This window comes from Fukomys damarensis, unplaced genomic scaffold (genome assembly GCF_012274545.1).
Source record: "Fukomys damarensis isolate Sample0158 unplaced genomic scaffold, DMR_v1.0_HiC HiC_scaffold_25, whole genome shotgun sequence".
Taxonomy (NCBI): Eukaryota; Metazoa; Chordata; class Mammalia; order Rodentia; family Bathyergidae; genus Fukomys; species Fukomys damarensis.
Window position 1 is genome coordinate 23,519,723 of NW_022900937.1, and position 19,261 is coordinate 23,538,983.

Here is a 19,261-nt window from a genome sequence, read left to right on the forward strand (position 1 = left end):
TTTTCTCTGTGCCTGGCCCTGTGCTCAGCCCACTCTGCTGGGGTCCTGGGGGCTCTGAAAGGCATTAGAAAATACTGAAAGCCTGGCCTGCCTTTCACAGGGACCTTTAGGTCCTTGGGAACCAGGGGGGAGAGCATCTAGGGAAGGCTACAACCAGACAAAGGCCCAGGGCGGAAGAATGTCAGGAGCAGAGGAGGTAGGCAAGAGAGAGGGTACAACCTGAAATATCCAGAGGGAAAATAGTTGGAGAGAGGGGAGGATAAAATATTGCAGTCCAATTCTAAACAACCTAGAAGGACAGCCTGAGGGGTGCAGGCTTGGTTCCACCAGCAATAGGGAGCCATCAATAGCTTGGGGGAAGAGGAAGAGCAGCAAGGAGCAAAATGCTGGGGCTGACCGAAGAAGGCCCATCTCACATCCAACTGTGAGTATGTTCACAGCCTTCCCATGCCCGCAGCCCCTGGCCTCCAGCTGGGTTCCACAGGAGAGAATTTGCCTGTTGACCTTTACTCAGTGATACTGGCAGAAAACTCAAGGCTCCGGGCTGAGCTGGAAAAGAACTTCCACCAATCAGCCCCAATCATCCTGCAGCAGCAGGCTCTGCCGGTAAGAGCTGCCAGTACAGCTTGGCCTGGCCACACCTGCATGGGTCACCGATGCCCAAAATCACCCATAGCATGATCCAAGTTGAACGCCCAACCGGCGTTGGTGGTATAGTGGTGAGCATAGCTGCCTTCCAAGTTGAACGCCCAAGCCTGGGGCTGGGCTTCCTGGGCTTACTGATGTGCCTGAGTGCCTGGGAATTTATTCTTCCAAACTTCACCTTGACTCTTCACCTGGCATCCTGGCTTACTCTTGACCCCTGACCCCTGACCTCTGACCCCTGGCTCCCAGCCACACTCACACAGGCCTCTATGAGCTCTGTTCCAGAGCATTCCTCAGGATTGGTGCATCCCTGGAGAGCCCTTTTTCCCATCCCAGGTGGACCCCAGGGAGTTGGGAGCAGGTGGCGACTTGGCAAAGAGGATGCGAAAGACAGATGGTCCGGGCCACTCCAAGTGCACCGAGGCCCTGCCCGCACAGGTGTGTCCCAGGCCCCTCCTCTACATAGGCTGCTCCAGGTGCCTACTGCTGGACACATTCAATGACAAGCTGTTTGGAGTCACAGTGGGTGGGGTGGGGCACACGGAACAGGACTTGTAGGAGGTGAATTCCCTTCAGAAGCCCCTGATGGCGAACATCCAGGGAAAGCATAGGGATGGGACCCTGGCTTCACAGATCCTTCACTCTGCACAAAGACTCCCTGCCCGACTCCCTCCTGAGCATTACAGGGAGCTCCATGATGCCTTTTACATTAAAACATTGCAGTGCCCCAGACCTGCAGAGGAAATAGCTGTGAAGGAAACTCAGGCCCAGAATTGCAGAAAGGGGCACTGCCTCCAGGAGCTGATTGGACTCAGACCTGGCTGGTCTCTCCTTCAGGACCTTGCAGCTTTCCAAGTTCCTGGTGTTGCTGTCCCAGCTGGGACCAAACATGAGCTTCTACTCTGCCCACAGGATCTCCTTGCCAGTACTACAGACAAGTTTAACCTCATGGCCAAGCTGGAGCAGGCTCAGAGCAGGATCTTGTCCCTGGAAAGCCAGGTGGGTAATTTGCAAGGGTCAGTCATGCTGGGCCAGGCCCATTGCTTTGTCTGTGGCCAAGGGCAAGGTTCAGAACATGAGCAGGACCAGGGCTCAGAATGTAAACAGGGTCAAGGCTCAGTGTGTGACAGGACTAGGGTTCAGTGCATGACCAGGTTAGATTCAGTCTGTGACCAGAGTCCAGCACCATCATGGACTCAGTGTCCAGTCTCAGGATGTCAGGTTACAGAAAAGGTTCTCCATGTCTGGCTGGCTGGCTGGCTCCCTCTCTGTCACCGTCACCCCTGCCATCCCAGAGGTCCCTTGGGGAGGGATCAGGCCCACATTGCCAGGAGCTTTGCTGTCTTCCCAGGGAGCAGGCCCAGGTCCTGATGGGCCCTGGGACCCACAGATCTGCCCACTACCTCTGTCTATGTCTACAGTTAGAGAATTCAGCCCGACGCTGGGGCCGAGAGAAGCAGAACCTGGCCACTCGGTTACTAGAGCAAGAACATGGTTTTGGGCGCCCCCCAAACCTCATCACAGACCAGCCTGTGAGTAACCCTGCTTCTGGGGTCCAGATGATAGGGCTGAGACCCCATCCCTAAGACACTGGGCTTGAGAAGAACTTGGGGGGCCAACCCATGGGCTGGGGTCAGAAGTCCTGAGCTCAGTTCCTGCTGTGCTACCAACTGAAGTTGTCACTTGATCTCAGTTTCCCCACTCATATGGGAGAACAGGAGCCCCTTCCCCCACAGGTTGAGGTGAAACTCCAGGAAGAGACAACTGGATGAGTCACGGCCCACACAGGCACTTCTAGAATGTTCTGTCACTGCCTGTATTCTAGGACTGGCTGTGCTTATAGACAGAATAGCAGTAGCCTCCACTTACAAAGTCATTGTGCCCAAGAATCTCCCCTTACCACCTACCCTTAGGGCCCCCACATAGCTGAAGTGGGTGCCATCTTGGCAGCTTTCAAGGAGCAAACAGGCCTGCATACACCATCCCTCACCACATCCCTGGGGACCCCAGCCCTTCAAAACACAGGCCCTGACTTTTGCTCTTGGCCCTCAGTATTTTGCTTATGGCTGAGGGCCCAAACTCCTGGAAAGGGCCTTACAAGGACAGAGACTTGACAGGAACATAGAAACCATCTGGGCCCATGGACTCTTGGAGAAATTAGGTGTTATCTGTTGCGGTCAGATGAGTTGAGGAATCTCCAGAAATTATGGGTGGTGGATCCCAGAGTTGTGGCTGGCTGGGCAAGATGCCTTGAAGCAGTCACCCCTGGGAATGAGCATAAACTCACATGTCCACTTTGCCTCCCACAGAATGCCTCGACCCATGCCAAGGATCTCAAGCAGACCTCAAAACAGGAAGTTTTGCTGCCCATCTCAGACCCCAAGCCCAGCCAGCCCTGAGACACACAGGTGGAAACCTCTACCTCCCAACACACCTGAGCCCCACAGAGGCCTCCTCCTTCCCTGGGCACTGGGCAGTCTCACCCCAGCCCCTAAAGATGACTTTATTAAATGCTGAAGCTCAACAAGTGTTCTCTTTCTTGAAGCAAGGCAGCCTGGGCCCTGCTGCCTCCTCCCAGACCCCACTCGGATCCCTAGCCCTTGGCCTTGGCCTCACAGCCTCCTGCTTGTCCCAGGAGTTAAAGCCAAAGCTATAATGGACTAGGAGGGTGGTGAGAAGAGGGCCCAGGGAGATAAACCCCTTCCTGCTCTTCAGAAGAAATGAAGCCACGCTGTTAAGAGATGGGAGGGAGGCCAGAACCCCCAACCTGCCCCCAACATCTATTGTGCCTGAGATCCTTTCTCCCACATGGTTCATCTGTCTCTTAGGAAGGGAAAGGCTTGAAGCCTTCCTGGGCATCACAATGGCAATACCCCATTTGCCAGGGCTGTATCCAAATGTGGCCAGGGACGGGAAAGCAGCCAGGCCAGGAGGAGGAGCCCTCACTGAGAGTCAACAGGCCAGAGCTCTGGCTGCAAGCATGCAGTGTGACCTCAGATAACTCCAAGTCTCTCTGAACCAGTTTCTTCATCTATCCCACACATGCTGACATTTCTGAGCCAAAGATAACTCAAGCCCAGAGAAGAGAGAGGAAGCAGGAAGGAAAGAAAAGGATAAGAGAAGAGGATGCATGGTAGGGAAAAGCAAAAAGGCTGTGGGAGAGAACCCAGACCTTTCAGGTCTTTGGGAGAAAAGGCCAAGCCAGTTGGGCCACTGTCCCAGGCTGGACAAGTACCCTGTCCACCTGCAGGACTTAGACCTGGGGGACCAAGGGCCCTCAAAAGGCTGGCACCTGCTCAGGGCCAGAGTTGAGAAAGTCAGAGGGATTGAAGGGCCTGGACAGGGACAGTCACACAGCACAATTTTGTACCAGAGACTGCTCTGGTCCCCTGTCTACTTCCCAGGGCTTGGACATGTCTCCCTGGAGCCAAGTAGGAGGCATGGGAAAATCCAGAGCAGGATCAGGAGGTGGAGCAAGCATGCCAGCTCCCTGTCCTGGGCCAGGCACCTCACACCAGCCCCTTCCCAACCCCACAAGGAACTACCATCAGGGTTTAGCAAAGCAGCACACTGTTGAGTGTCCCACCCAAGGGGGCAGGAGTGGCCCAAGCCACCTCATCCTCAAAGGGGACTTCCCCAGCTCCTCTGTAATCATTGCCTGTCCGGCATGGTGGTCCTAGCTCTCCCCTCTCAGCCTTGCCCCAACCCCAGGCAGCCTGAGTTGCTGTGGGTGTGTTGTCACGTGAGGGTTGCTCCTGCATGCCCCAATCTGCACACGGGTGACAAGCACCACAGGGTCCACTGGAAAGAAAAAGACACTCCCATAGTTCAGCTATTTATTGTCTTCCCAGGGTAAGAGAAGGGGAAAAGTGGGCCAGAGGGGGGAGGCAGGGGAGCACTGAGCCAAACCACATGCCCTGAAGCAGTGGGGACACAAAACTGCACATATGAGGCCCAGTGGCTCCCACCAGGCCATTGCCCACATGACTGCAGCCTGGTCAGTAGGGGGCAGTGCCACACTCTGCAATCACACCTGGGCAGCGTCCTCTTTGAAGGGCAGAAAGGTGAAGTAGATGGGCTGCTCAGGCATGAGGATGAGGTTGAACTTGGTGCCCACGTCTGTTAACCGTTGCAATTTAATCCTGAAGTTCTCCAGCACCTGAGAAAGGAGGTGAGCTTAGGGAGGGGGCAGAGGGCTGTCTCCCCAGGCTGGGCTCATCCACCTGCAAACAGGATGATTGAGTGCACCTTGGGGAGCCCAAGGGCTGCAGCCCCAGCTCCTCATTTAAATGCAGCGTGAGTGTCCTGTTCCCTGGGTTTAGGCCTTGCCCTTAACCCTTCCCCACCCTATTTCATAATGGCCCTGAGGACATCAGTGGGTGATGTGTGGGTCAACCCAGGAGAGGAGAGAGACAATGTACTCCAGCCCTGCACCCCCTGAGCTCTGGACAGAGATAGAAGGAGGCAAGGTTGGTGACTTCACAAGGTCCAGGTAGCCTAGGGTGTCTAGATGTCCCCAAGACCCACTCACATAGATGAGGAAGATGGTCATTTCCAGCTCTGCAATCCGCCGGCCGAGACACTGCCGCACACCCCACCCGAAGCCCAAGTACCGGAAGTGGGTAGTGTTCTTGTCCTTGTCCAGCCACCGGGTTGGGTCAAAAATGATGGGGTTGGCGAAGTAGCTGGGTTCCCGGCCCATGGCATAGATGGCAACCTGCACCAGTGTCTGAAGACAAGATGGCCAGATGCCTGAGCACGCCACCCTGCATCCCTAGGCTCCTGTGCTCCCACCCCACAAAGCTGTTCCCCACGTGGCTGCCCAGGTACCCAGGTAAGGACATTGGCATTCTGCCTACTGTGACCTTGAATCAGGTCCTGCCCCTCCCCGAACCTCACTCCTGGAAAAGGAGGGTGGCTGAAAACCCAAGGTCAGGATACAATGGGTCCTCCCATCCCTTCTGAGCCTCATGAGGGTCTGGGATGAGATCCATTTCCTAACTCTGAGCATCAGCAAGTCAGCAGCACCATTACCCACTGTCCCCACCACCTCTGCTCTTCTTCCTTCAAACTCAGACTGCTGCCACTAAGAACTAGTGCCCCAGGGCCCAGAAGGAAGGTAGGACAGTCTGTAGCCACCATGTGTCACAACTGCAGCCTTCTTCATCAGCCCTCTGCCTCCTTCTCTGGCAGGACCCACAGCTCCCGGCCGCTCCTACCTTGGCTGGAATCAAGTAGTCATGGAGAATCAAGTCACTCGAAACATATCTCTGCAGGGTCACAGAGATGGGGTGCAGTCTGCGGGAAGAGAGCACTCAGAAACGGATGGCCCAAGATGGACACGTGCCAGACCCTCCATCCTGTCACGGCCCCAGCGGCAGCCCCTGGGTATCTATTTCCTCCTTCCCTTCCCACCTATCTCTTCCAACCCCATGATGCCTGCGTCTGACCCCTGCCAGTCCTGCCTTGGACTCCTCCCTCAGCCCCAACCAGCATGGGGAACGGGCAGGGAGGCACAGTGGGGCAGGGCGGGCTGGGCTTGCCTCAGTGTCTCCTTGATGCTGGCCTTGAGCAGCGGCACCAGCTGCAGCATCTTTGTCATGTCCCCCTGGGCCTGGCACCGAGCAGCCTGCACCTCCTCCCGCAGCATGGCCTGCACCTTGAGGTTGCGAGCCATCTCATACAAGTGCCACTGGAGGGTCATGGATGTCTGGGGGAGGGGCACAGAGACCAGCAGGGCCTGTCACTTGGGCAACTTGAGGTCCCTAGCCCATGCTGAATTCTCCTCTCCAATAACCCCTCCCTCTTCCACCTTCTTCTCTATCTCCAGGACATCAGAATGTGAAAAGCAAACATTCAAGAAGGTGATCTCTGTCCCTGTCCCCAGCCCTCCTGTCCCCAGCACCCATCCATCCCCCAGCTACAGAACATCAGCACCTGCCAGTGCCTTCTTCCAAAGGACTCCTGGTGCCTTCAGAAACCAACCCTTCCTCTGCATGGGTCATCTCTTACACAGCTGCCCTTACTCCTGAACTCTTTCAAACAGCCACCTACTCCCAGCCGCTACCCCAAATCCCAGCAGAGCTTGGAGCAAGACACACAGGTCCTAAAGCCAAATGGCAGAAGGGACCTCTGTCTGGATCAAGGCTAGCATGTGGGATATACAGAGACAGAGCAGCCAGTGTCAACATAAGCCAGGACTCGTGACCAGTTGTTCTCAAACCCCACACTCCCAGATTCCTCTGTGGTGACAGAGAGGCCCCCTGGGGCCCCAGCTGGGCGCATCCCCCTTCCTGGGGCTGGGATACAGATCGTTAGCACATTACCTTTCCCGGGAGACTAGGATACCTTTCACTTCCCCCAGGAGAGCCAACAATGAAAAATAGCCACACAGTCCTTTCTCAGCTGTGAATTCTTGCCTGGCTCCCCGAGGCCTCCTTATGACATTCAGAGGCCTGAACCCCACCCCAATACCTGCCTAGGGCTCTGCTAGTGCCCCCCCATCCCCGAAGAGCACACACCTAATACCTAGTCTCTGGTGACACAGGGCTGCACACGGCTCCTGAGGCCCAGAAATTTTCCCCACCCTGCTAGCTCCTCTTCCTGGAACTCCCTCCCAACACAGGAAGCAAATGCGTTTATCTCAGTACCTCCCAGGCCTGTCCCCAAGAAGGTATTGGAAGGGACCTGTTTAATAAGATAGTTAACTAAGTCAACTGTGACTTTAAGTTAGCTGTGTGACTTTGGCCAAGTTATTTAACCTGTCGGCAGCCCTGTTTCCTCACCTAAAAGAAGAGAGGGAAGAGGGGAAAAAATGAGAACCGAGACCAGTCATGTAAAGGTACAAGGTTCCAATAATGAATGTAACTGCACTGTATACCTAAAATGTACCAATAAACTCAAGAAAAGAAGAGAGGGTGACAGCGACGTACTTCACCATGTCCTCACCACACAGCAAATGAGGCAGCACCGTGGAAAGCTTAGGACACTGCCTGCCACATAGTGTGTGCTAAATAAGTGGTGCCTCCTCTTGAGGGCTACTTGGGTGCAGGGAACATTTTGCGGGGAACCCCTCTACGTAACAGCAATGAACTATGCCCCAAATGTGCTCAGAGGCTCCAACTGCCTCAGGGACTAAACTCCTCCATCAGAGCATAATAGTGAGGAAAGCATTAACCCCAAAGCACCTTCAAACCTTTAGAAAGGGGCAGAGGATGTAGCTCAGTGCTAAAGTCCTGAGTCCAATCCCCAGTGCCACACACAGGGAAGTTTGAGATACCATGTGGACAGTGGAAGGGAGGCCACCCAGTGGAAGCCTCTGGTCTTTGGGGGACCATGGGGCACTAAGGTCTAAAGGAGAGGAGAAGAAATGACAAAAGGACCCTTGAGATGAACCCCAATGTTTCTGGGTTCTGCCTGCCTGTCTCCCTGGATCTGAGAAGCCACACCCTTAAAGACTGCACAGAGCTGAACATGGTGGTGCACACCTGCAATCCCAGCACTTAGGAGGCTGAGGGAGGAGGATCGCTATGAGTTCAAGACCATCCTAGGCTACATAGTGAGTGCAAGGTCAGCCCGAAGTACATAGTGAGAAACTGTCTCAAAAGACAAAAAAAAAAAAAAAAAAAGACTCTAAGAGGAACCTGGGCTTCACTGCCTAGTGCAAAAGCCCTCAGGTTTGCCTGTTTTTGAGTCTTTACATCACAGAAAGCATAGTCTCGACTAAAGATGGTTTGACTTTAAGGTTTTTTGACTGTACGCTGATGCAAAAGCAATAAGTATTAGGAGAAATGTGACTTCTGAATGTTGCATTTTGACCTTTCCTGGGCTAGGTCAAAGTCATCTCTCTTGCCATGCTGAGCAGCATGGTGACCAGGAGGGCACAGTGCCGACCCTGCATAGTTATGAACACAGTTTAAAATCCAATGGCGTGGCCCACGGCTCCATGTAGGTACCCAGAGAAAGTGTAGCTGGTCACTTCCTTTCCACAGCCACAGACAAATCTGGCTGATCAGCCTCCAACGCTGCCCAGTGGGTACCCTCTGACCTCTCTCTCCTAGATTAGTGTCCAGGGAGAGGAGGCAGAGCCCCCCTGGGCACAGCCCCCTTAAACATTAGGGCTTCAGACGACACACACAAGTACAGGGAGGCCCGGGATGTGCCCACTGCCACTCACTGTGTCCACACCTCCTGCCAACATCTCGGTGATGTTGGCCTGAATGTTCTGGAAGGGCAGCTTGTTACTTCCCAGGAGGCTGTGGAGGATGCCAGGGTACTTGTTCTCAAAGTCTTTCTTCTGTCTCAAGTCTAAGTAGAAGTTCTTGGTGTATGTGTCGGCTACGGGGCGGGACAAAGGACACAGTGGCATGAGGCCCTGCTGTGGCACGGAAGGACATGGCCATCTTGGGGAGACAGGGACACCAGGGCTGGGATTCTGGGGCTCCTGCTCCATAGGCTGCCATTTTACCTAGCACTTAATCTGTGCCAAATCCTTCATGTTGTTTAATTCTTGACCACAACTTTATGGGGTATGTGATATCACTTGCCCAAGGTCACACGGGTATAAGGGGCTAAGGAGACACTGACTCAGCACCTCCCAGTCACCTTCTCCACCTGACCTTCCCCAGTCTCTGCCACTCAAGGCATCCTGGTACAGCCATGGCCAGTCACCGACCTTCCACCCCCACAAAACTAATCCTCCCCAACAGCCAGGCTCAGACCACCAAGGCCAGGGCTTCTGCTGTCTTCCCAATACTTGTCCCTTCCCACCAGGTGTGGATTTCCTGTGTGGCACATCCGTGGCCCCCAGCAAGGCTTGGGAAACAGGCAGCCTGAGGTGTGGGCTTCTAGCGGGTTCTCCTTTCTCCCTGATAGACAGCGCTATGCCCGAGGAGCTTTCACCTTTATTGAAAATCACATCCCAGGCAGCTGCGTGGTCTCTCCAGGTCTTGGTCCTGAAGAGCCGGAAGAGGCCCGGGGGCAGGATGAGCATGGGCACGCTGGTGTGGAACATCTGGTAGATGGCATTGATGAACCGCTGGGCCTCTGTGTCCACGACTTCCTCCAGCATCCCCATCCGCTCCCCAAATATGAGGTTGGTGATGGCTGCAGGGGTGGGGGCACTGAAGCTGAGCAGCCCCTTCTGACCCCGAATCAGAGAGCCTCTGAACCCCTTGCCCACCACACCTAGCACACTCCACCGAACCCCAGCTTCCTCCAGGGAAGAAACAGGAGCAGAGCAGGGCTGCAGGACAGCAGAAAGCTGCTCTTCCAGCCACCACTCAGCCCCTCAAAGGGGACGTAGGAGATGTGAGGAGGTGAGAAGAGGACTGGGCTGCCACCCTACGCTGCCCACCCTGCCTGCAAGAGAGATTGCTCATTGCATCCCAGTCTGACTGTGCCTAAGAGACCACAATAACTTCAAACTTTTCTCACCTACCAAGTGAGGAATTTGAATGCTGGTTTTCTAGCAAGCCAAGAGTACCCCACATCTCCTGTAGTGTCCACATGATCTCCATTAAGCCATATGCTGCTCTCCCTGCCCAAGTTGCCTGACTGCTTCATCTTGCCTGGATAACTCCTACATATCCTTCAGTACCCAGCTGCCATTAACCACCTTCCTCTCTCTTTCCAGACTTTGAAGGTTTGTTTTGGAGAGGAGGGAGACTTACAGAATGAAGAGCTAAGCCAACTTCTGACTTTTGTGGGATAATGGCGAAAGGGACCCAGGCTTTGAGGATCCTCAGCCCCCAGGATGAGTGCCAGGCATGGGGGACACCGCCTCCCAGTAGGTGGCTGATGGTGGTCGTGTCCAGCAGCTCCTCCCAGAAGGCGGAGCTGTCACTTCTGTGTAAGCTGTTGCTGGGTCTTGAGCTAAGAGGATGAACCCTGGGCCCTCTCACCCCAAACTCCCTGCCAGCCAGCCCAAGACCCTTACACTCAAAGGCAAAGCGGAAGAGGTCATCACTGATGTCCCCTGAGAACGTTCCGGAGTTCTGCTGCTGGATGCGCCTGTGTAGGAGGCTGACGAAGTCCTGGGACACCGGCTCCAGCAGGGGCACAAAGTTCCTGATGGACTCCTGCACCATCACCTCCTGGTTCAGGACCACACGGTCTTTCTTCCAGGCTTCCGACTTCCTGGGAAAACACAGGTCCATGTCACAGATCCCAGTCTAGCCAATGCTGAAGGGTAACAGGGTTTTCCAGGGCTGAGCTGGTGCCTGAGCACCTGGCACCTCACAGTGCCTGCTCCCTGTGCCCTCTGCTGGGCCAAGGAGAAAAGGGACAAAGAGAAGAAGGACGCAGCTCGAGCTGCCCTTCATTCCAGCTGCTCTTGCTGCTATGACCCTAAAACTTGTTCCTCCCCCTGCATCCCAACCCTCACACACCTTCACCACAAGGGCCTCTGTGTGGTCACCTTTCTCTCTCCTGCACAGACATAATGGGCTTCTCTTCCTCTGCACCATGCAGGTGTCCCAGGGTTCACTGCAGCAGGGACACTTCAGGGATTCAGAACTGAATAGCACACTTTTATTTATTTATTTATTTATTGGCAGTACTGAGGATTGAACTCAAGGCCTTCACACTGAGCTGTCGTCCCTGTTCCTCACACCCCCATTTAGATCGTATGGGACTCGAGCTGGCAGGACCTGGCCCAATTTGTCACGGTACCCCTGGACCTCATCCTAGGCCTGCCACACATCAGGTGCTCAGTGAGATGGGACTTAATCCTTGCAAGATCTTACAGTTATTCATGCAGATCTGCAGCCTGACATTTTCCTGTCACCATCATCACCGCCCTCTGTCCTGTGGTGGCAGGAAGGTGATAGGGACTTGACACCCAGCCTCCCCCAGCCTCTCCTCTTCCTTACCACCACCCCCCAGGCTGCAGACGTGTGGGACTCACTTGAACAGGACACCGATGGGCCTCTGGTAGTACTGGTGATAAGCCACCCAGGGCGGAATGAGGTAGCGCTCGGGGTGGGGCCCCTCGACCTTGAAGAGCAAAGCTGCCTCCTCGGGGTCCATGATATAAACCGACTCCACGGTGCCAAGTTTCTCCCTGGGAGACATGAAGGGGACTGTGGGCCAGGGCTGTAGACAAAGCCTTCAGGCTCCGGGTCTCCAGCTCCTCTTCCAAACATAGGGACGGATGGAGAAATTGACACAGACGGGACCTTTGCCAAGCCTTCTGTGAGTGACAGCCTCATGATTACTGCTGTCACACACCCCCGGCCTCCAGCAGATCATGGTCTCCTGTCCCATACTGTCTTTCTAGTGTCACTGTCGCCCATACCCCAGCCTCTCACCTGCCCATGAAGTGGCACATGTGCATGTCACTCCACAGAGGGTACTCTGCAATGACTTACCAGCTGGGTAGGCTAGTGTCCCAGGCCAACCTGTCCCTTCTAGGACTGTCACTGTGGGAGTTGTCACCCTGTCCAGGAGTCACGCAGAGTGCTTCACCTCTGTTGAACTAAACTGGCAATAAAACATCAGGCCCCCGGTGTAGACCCGGGTAGGTGAGGGACTCACTGAGCAATTAGCAGAGTCCTGATCCACACAGGGTCGGCTGTGTGAAGGCAGGAGCAAGCTGGCATCTCACAGCCCCAGAGAAAGGCCAAAGAGAAAGCAGCCAAAGCCACCAGCCCCTGGCCTCCAGCTCCAGAACTAGAAGGCAGTGTGTTTATGCTAAGCAAGCAAAAGCGAAAGAGGGAGGAGGAAGGGGAAAAGGGAGGGAGAGAGCGGGAGAGAAAGAAAAGAGCAGGAAACAGGGAAAGAAGGAAGGAAGGAAAGAGAAAGGGAGGGAAGGCTGGAAGGAAGGAAGGGGAGGGGAGGGAAAAGAAAGGGAAGGGAAGAAAAAGAAGTCTACTTTGTTGCATCTGCTAGGAGAGAAAGAAAAGAGCAGGAAACAGGGAAAGAAGGAAGGAAGGAAAGAGAAAGGGAGGGAAGGCTGGAAGGAAGGAAGGGGAGGGGAGGGAAGAAAAAGAAGTCTACTTTGTTGCATCTGCTTTTTGCTAAGATATAATTAATTGAAAATATATATTTAAGACAACAGATTTAAAAAATGAATCTGTATAGGTCCAAGTGCTCCCTTCCTCTTTCTCCTCCTCTCTCCCTTCCTCCCTCACTCTCCCCTTGCAACCTCAGAGAGCACTGCTTTCACTAGGGAGCCATAAGGCCTGGGCCCCCCGCCTGTCTTGACCTTAGTTTATTTATGGCCTCCAGAAAATGCTGTGTTTTCCAGCCTCCAGCCCAGGTCCCTGAGGCCTTGGGCTGCTATCTGTGCCATCTGGGAATCCGGCCCAAGGAAAAACTCATCTGACCTCAGCAACAGCCACCCCAGGACGTGTCTAAGAGAAAACATCCAGGCAGGTTTGGTGCCTTTAAAGACTGCCTTAAAGACCTGACTTGAGGGCCGGGGATTTAGCTCAGCGGTTCGGTGGCCTGCCTTGCAAGCGCAAGGACACAAATTCAATCCCCAGTACCAAAAAAAGACCTGACTTGCCTCTCAAGTGCAAGGTCCTAAGTTCAATCCCCAGTACCAAAAAAATAAAATAAAACAAAAGACCTGGCTCATCCACACTTCAGCTCCTGCCGTGCTCAAATATTACCCATGGATTCACGGCAATTCTTCACCTGCACCTGGCTGCACTTTGGTACCTACTCTATAGACCAGGAATACTGGCCGGGTGTGAGAGTGCATGCCTGTAATTGCAGCACCCTGGAAGATTGAGACAGGAAGATCCCAAGCCTGAGCCCCACTTGGGCAATTCAGTGACGTAGCAAAACCCTGTCTCCAAATAAAAAGAGGAAAGGGCTGGGGATGCAGTTCAGTGTGAAGGCCCTGGGTTCAATCCCCAGTATTGAAAGAAAAGACACAAAGAAGAATAAGAATGGAAACAGCCTTTGTAGTATGGGGAGAACCGTGGAAGTTTTATTTCAAATCCCTCATGTTTATTCCAGAGTTAATTATCTCCAACTGTAAACTGCAGCCTAATCCTGGCACACAGACCTGGGAGTCACACAATTTGGGTTCCAGCCCTAGCTTAGGCCTGGCCAACTGTGACTAACCCTAACCTTACCCTGTCTAACCCTAACCATTCCCTCTCATAAAATGGGGATCATAACCCCAGCCTCAAGGACAGGGCAAAAGCTCAGAGGAAAGTGGTTCAGAAATCAGAGATAGTTAATCCAGTGAGGCATCCTACTTGGACCGGGAAACAGGGAAGAAACAAAAAGATGGAAAGCAAGGTAACTAGGGACACTGGGGACATAGGACCAGAGACACAGAAGGAGCCACCTCTCCTAACCCAGTTGTGGGGACTGGGGCTCTCTGCCTCCAAACAACTGTAAAAAAAAAAGTAGCCTGGACTGGACAACTAAGGGCTGCGGGAGAGAGGGAGTGGGACAGGACCCAGCACACGAGCCACCCTCCCCAACACCACTTTCCTGTTAAAATTTTTTGAGTGGCTAAAGACCCTGTGACTTACCCACTGTTCCTCTCAGCCTCCCCTCCCCACCCGCAGCCACCATGGCCAGCACCTCCCCTCCCCAACACTGCTCTCAGAAGTGGCTTCAAGGCTACTGACATGGACATTGCTAAGCCGGGCACAGAACATAGTCTTGTGGCTGGCAGAAATAAGGTAAATGCTTCCAAAAGGAAGGGGTCAGAGCAAAGCCATACAAGGTGAGCTGAGGAAAGGGGTCTGACTGGTACCAGGGAGCCTGAGCCTCAAGCTCTCAGCCTCTAAGTACTCCCAAGGTGTCCTGGGAATGATGGGGGGCTTGTTGGTTCGCACACACACTCACACACACACACACACACACACACACACCAGCATATTGTTTCCCTGGAGAAGGCCCAGGTCTCAGAGCTGGGAGAGGAGAGCACTCATCCTTGTCCACCAGCACTGGGAAGTAGCTAAGAGGCTAGTACCTGCAGTGTCCCGCACCTCCCCACCCGAATGCCTCCACCCTGCACCCTCCACCCTCTGCCCTCCACCAGGCTCACCTGTAAATGGGGCCATACTTCTGGAAATTCTGGACATGATGATAATGGATGTGGTAAGAGCCTTTCTCCCTCCACAAATGGTACAGGTTTAGCCAACCATTGTCACCTGGGGAAGGGATCTCCTGGAAGGGGCGAGGACGGCAGGCAGAGGTGCCAGCCACTCCTCTAGGGAGCATCTTGGGATGATTTGCTAGGCCCTGCCGGCTGGTGCTCAGGAAAGCCTGGCAGCCTCTGACCAGCACCGAGTTCAGCGAAAGCCCCTTGGCCAGCATACTGTGCCCACTACTGCAGCACGTACTCTTCAGAACAGATCCTGCCACGGTGTAACCAGCCTGAACCTTGGCCCAAGCTTATAAGCACCAGCTCAAGGCTGAGAGGGAAGTAAAGCCCTCGCCACTCCTCCTGAGCTCACTGCCCCTCCCAGACCGGGGCCTGATGTACAGCCTAGAATCTCTGCAGCCGGGGACAGGAGACCCTTGGTCTGTGTCCCCAGGGCCAGCAGAACAGGCCCAGAGACATTTTCCTGCCTTGACTTGTGCTGAGATCCTTCTTGTCCCCAGCGGTGACATCCAGGCTCTGGGAGACACCCTTCAAGATGGAACAGCCCAGACTTAGGGATCAGCAGGGGTCCAAGAGAAAGTCAGACACTTTGCCAATTTTATCTGACATCTTCCTTGTGGCCCTGCTATTTACATATGTGTGATTACAAACTTTTTTTATAGCTCCATGATTTTTAAAGTTCTACTTTTTTTCTGCTTGCCAAACAAAAACCATATTCTCTGAAAATGTGATAATTGGCAAGTATTGTTGCTAACATCATCATTATCATCATCATCATCATCATTATATTATTGGTTTTTTGAGACAGGGTCTCACTATATGGCTCAGACTGGCTTTGAACTCAATAAGCAGCACATGCTGGCCTCGAACTTAAGACCATACTCCTGTCTCAGTCTTCTAAGTGCTGGGATTACAGGCGTGCACCACTGTGCCCTGCAATTTAAAAAATTACAGTCCCATTTGATTGTTGTGGAGTACTGAGGAAAAGGACAAACAAAAAAATTATGATCTTGGGCCAGGGGTTTGGCTCAGTGGTTCCACTGCCTGCCTTGCAAGCACAAGGGCCCAAGTTTGATCCCTGGTACCAAAAGAAAAAAGAAAATTAAGATCTTATGAGCCTTTAATGTTGTTGAGTGAAAGAAGTCAGACACAAAAGAGCACATGCCATTGGATTCCAGGTTGACTTCAGTGATTGACAAAATTTATTTATGGTGTTCAAAGCGGTTGTCTCATAGAGTAACAATTGAAAGAAAAACAAGAGAACATTATGGAATTCTGGGAATGTGTACTTTTCAGAGTGTGTCAAAACTTACTCAACTACATACTTGTGCTTTTATTATTATGTTACTCAATAAAGAGAAAAATGAAAAAAATTGCCTATCAGATTATTTTCTAGGAAAAAAAAAAAAAAAAAAAAAAAAAAAAAAAAAAATTTTTAAAAAAAAAAAAAAAAAAAAAAAAAAACAAAAAAAACGTAGGTTTTTCCCACACAGACACTGGCTCCTTAAAGAAGAGATAAGGGCACAGAAGTTCATACAAAGGGAAGATGGTGGATGTGCTGGATCTTCATTAGGCTGAAAGTGAGGATTTTGCCATGGGTGAAGATGGGGAAATTGAAAGAAAAAGCAAAGAAACAGAAGGTCCATGTCTTTGGCTCTGAAGGGGGATCCCAAACACAAACGTGTGAGGATTATGACTGTGTGGGGCGGGGCAGCGATGAACCTGGACCACAGCACTCTGTCAAAGGCTGGATTCTCTTTGTCACTGGAATCCATGAGGAAGCTACTGAAGCAGACATCCATGACAAATTCGCAGAATATGGGGAAATAAAAACATCCATTTGAACCTGGACGGGTGTACACGATACCTGAAGGGCTATACTGTAGTTGAATATGAAACATACACAGAGGCCCAGGCTGCTATGGAGGAATTTAAGGGCCAGGATTTGATGGGACAGCCAATCAGTGTGGACTGGTGTTTTGTTCAAGGTCCACCCAAGGGCAAGAGAAGAGCTGGCCAAAGACGCAGCACAAGTCCAGACCAAAGACATCACTGACAATTCCTCTTGTCCCGGTGGTCTCTCCAAGATTTTATTCGGCCATGCAGCCTTGGAAAAATACATTTGGGGTGGAACTCTGTTTGTATTTAATCTCTTACCCCTACCTGTGTAGTGTTTCTTTTGAGTTATTAATAAATGTTTTGTTTTCTACGTTTAAAATTTTAAAAAGAAAGGAAAGATGAACCCAAAATAAGCTTTGGTGAAACTGTGCCTCTTGGGTACTATGGAGGACCTTCCGGCTAGAGCTCATGGGGGTTATCACCCCAGGCAGAGTGGAGTCTACCCAGCGTGGCACAGAGGATTCAGATGTGTGGCCCTGGGAGGCACTGTGGGTACTGCTATCTGGCAGGGAAGGGGCAGCAGTTTGTTCAGTGGATTCCAGCTGGGATGAGGGCCCTGCCAACCTAAACAGCCCTCCCGCAGATGATCCAGGCAATAGCCATCTTGCTCTCTCAATTGATTTGTGCCAATTAACATGGATCCGGCTTTTATCAAAACGACTGAGCATTCTGAGCTGAACTGTCAGGACATAAATTCTCACCAATTTTATAGAGATTCTACACACAATAACACCGCATCTCTTAGAGCAGAAGCTAGGAACTCGCTTTCCCAGCATACTTTGCAACTGGAATGCAGCCAAGTGCCTTGGGTTCCACCAATCAGATGAGCCCTCATGAAACTTTGGTTGTTGAACTCTGACAAGCCAGGCACTCTGAGCAAGACTGACAGAAGCCTCCAGCCTGGGCCAGCTTTGGGGTCTGAGCCCTATGGGGGTCGTGGGTGACCACCATGGCAGCTCTGGGATGTAATTCAAGTGATGTTCCTAACACCATGGCATAGAAGCCTGATGATCTATCCTCCCGTATATAACTAACCTCCTTTGACAAACTCCTTTCCGGCTACATCCTAATCCAGTGACTTATGTTGTGACAACTGAGAATTCTGGATGGCACAATAGTAAACAACTTATATTGCTAAAATTTGGTCATACTGTTATATTTTAAACATCCTGTTAGCACCTAAATTCAAAAACTGAGTTGGATTATTTGAACCATCTTACTTTTAATTTATGTCCTATAAGTTTCAACTCATTAAAGAACATTGTGGGAACCCAAGGGACAGACAGTCCAGTGGCATATTGACATCAGAAGGGAAGGGTGCAAAAAGGTTATTTTGGAGACAGCTATCATAATACCTGTAGTTTCATCACCCTGAGATAACTGTTAAAAAACATTTTTCTGTGTATATTTCCTGTCCTTTTTCTAATTAATGCTTCTTTATTTTATCTTTTTCCAGGTGACTGAACTTTTATCAAACTTTTATTTTGATGTCTAGTTTAATCAAAATAATCCATGTAAATGCCTTTAAAATTCAAGTAGTGCTGGGCATGATGGCTCACACCTATAATCCCAGCTACTCAGGAGGCTGAGGCAGGAGCATCACAAGTTCCAAGCTAGCCTTGGTAATTTGTTGAGAACCTATCTTAAAATTTAAAATAAAGAGCTGGGGATTTGGCAAGTGCAGAGACCTGAGTTCAATCCCTGATACCAAAATAAATTTTTTTAAATAAAAATTTAAAGGGCTGAGGTGTAGTTTAGTGGTAGAGGGCTTGCTTAGCATGTCAATGTTCAGCCCTGGAAAAAAAACTCAAGTAGCACTTATGTCAGTCTGGGTACAATCAAAGAAGCAGAAGAGTAGAAAATATGTATCGAGGGATTGATTTACCTTTAATATTATCTTCTCAGGAGACTGGGGTAAGAGGTTCAAAAGTCTAAGGCCAAGCTGGACAATTTAGCCAGACTCTGTCTCAAAGCAAACAATTTAAAAAGCCTAGGGATGCAGTTCAGTGCAAGGTCCTGTGTTCAATGCCCACTACCAGGAATGACTTGTGCAACTGTGGCCTGACTAAGCAAGTTCCCAGACAGCATCAGGAAGGTGTGTTCTGTCCTCCCTCACTTAGTCAGCTTATTACAGATTTTAGTCGTATCCACCTAAACTGAGCACTGTGGTGCACGCCTGTGATCTCAGCACTCAGGAGGCTGAGGCAAAAAGATTCCTGAAAATTCAAGGCCAGCCTGGGCTACATAGCAAGGTGCTGTCTCCAAAAGAAAAAATTCCTATCTGCCTAGATCAGGGTTTGGCTAAGTGGGGACCTAGCCTAGCTATGTTGATACATAAGCTATCATCAGTACCGCTGACTATTCATAAATCAGTACATGAAGCTGACTAGCTACACTACTAGACTTTATTATTATTATTATTATTATTATTATTTATTATCATTATTATTATTTGCCCCATTCCAGAGGAGCAGGGAAATCCCTTCTCTGCACAATTGGCCACACAGGCTCCTGTTCAAATCTATTTCTTCTTGGAAGCCTCTTCCCTGCTGATGGGATGGGGCGAACGAAGATGAGGCACCAAAGGACAGGGGAAGGAGTGCAGAGATCAGGCAGAAGAGGGCCAGCAGAGGGCTGGAAAGG

At 51.6% G+C, this 19,261-nt stretch overlaps 2 protein-coding genes and 1 pseudogene across 4 annotated transcripts in view; 2 read left to right on the forward strand and 1 right to left on the reverse strand.

Annotated features, from left to right (window-relative positions):
- The window catches only part of Ccdc33 (coiled-coil domain containing 33), a 72,146-nt gene extending 68,989 nt beyond the window's left edge, over positions 1-3,157 (forward strand). For 2 of the 3 annotated variants that reach the window (XM_033756120.1, XM_033756121.1), the window contains 5 exons: positions 454-606; positions 982-1,083; positions 1,483-1,644; positions 2,067-2,177; positions 2,955-3,157. In XM_033756120.1, coding sequence (XP_033612011.1) covers positions 454-606; positions 982-1,083; positions 1,483-1,644; positions 2,067-2,177; positions 2,955-3,044 — 618 coding nt within the window. In that variant the 3' untranslated portion in view covers positions 3,045-3,157. Of the gene's footprint in view, positions 1-440; positions 607-981; positions 1,084-1,482; positions 1,645-2,066; positions 2,178-2,954 lie in introns of all 3 variants that reach the window. The other variant, XM_010626834.1, reaches the window with a different exon arrangement.
- A 1,310-nt stretch (positions 3,158-4,467) lies between these two features.
- LOC104864031 (cholesterol side-chain cleavage enzyme, mitochondrial) lies at positions 4,468-15,008 on the reverse strand. Its single transcript, XM_010626733.2, has 9 exons — positions 14,660-15,008; positions 11,552-11,707; positions 10,583-10,782; positions 9,547-9,750; positions 8,822-8,982; positions 6,189-6,355; positions 5,865-5,943; positions 5,177-5,374; positions 4,468-4,804 (listed from the first exon to the last, which is right to left on the reverse strand). The coding sequence occupies exons 1-9, from the start codon at positions 14,929-14,931 to the stop codon at positions 4,673-4,675; spliced, it is 1,569 nt and encodes a 522-aa protein (XP_010625035.1). The 5' UTR covers positions 14,932-15,008; the 3' UTR covers positions 4,468-4,672.
- Positions 15,009-16,265: 1,257 nt separating this feature from the next.
- Positions 16,266-16,775, forward strand: LOC104864723 (annotated as a pseudogene).
- Positions 16,776-19,261: the final 2,486 nt, after the last annotated feature.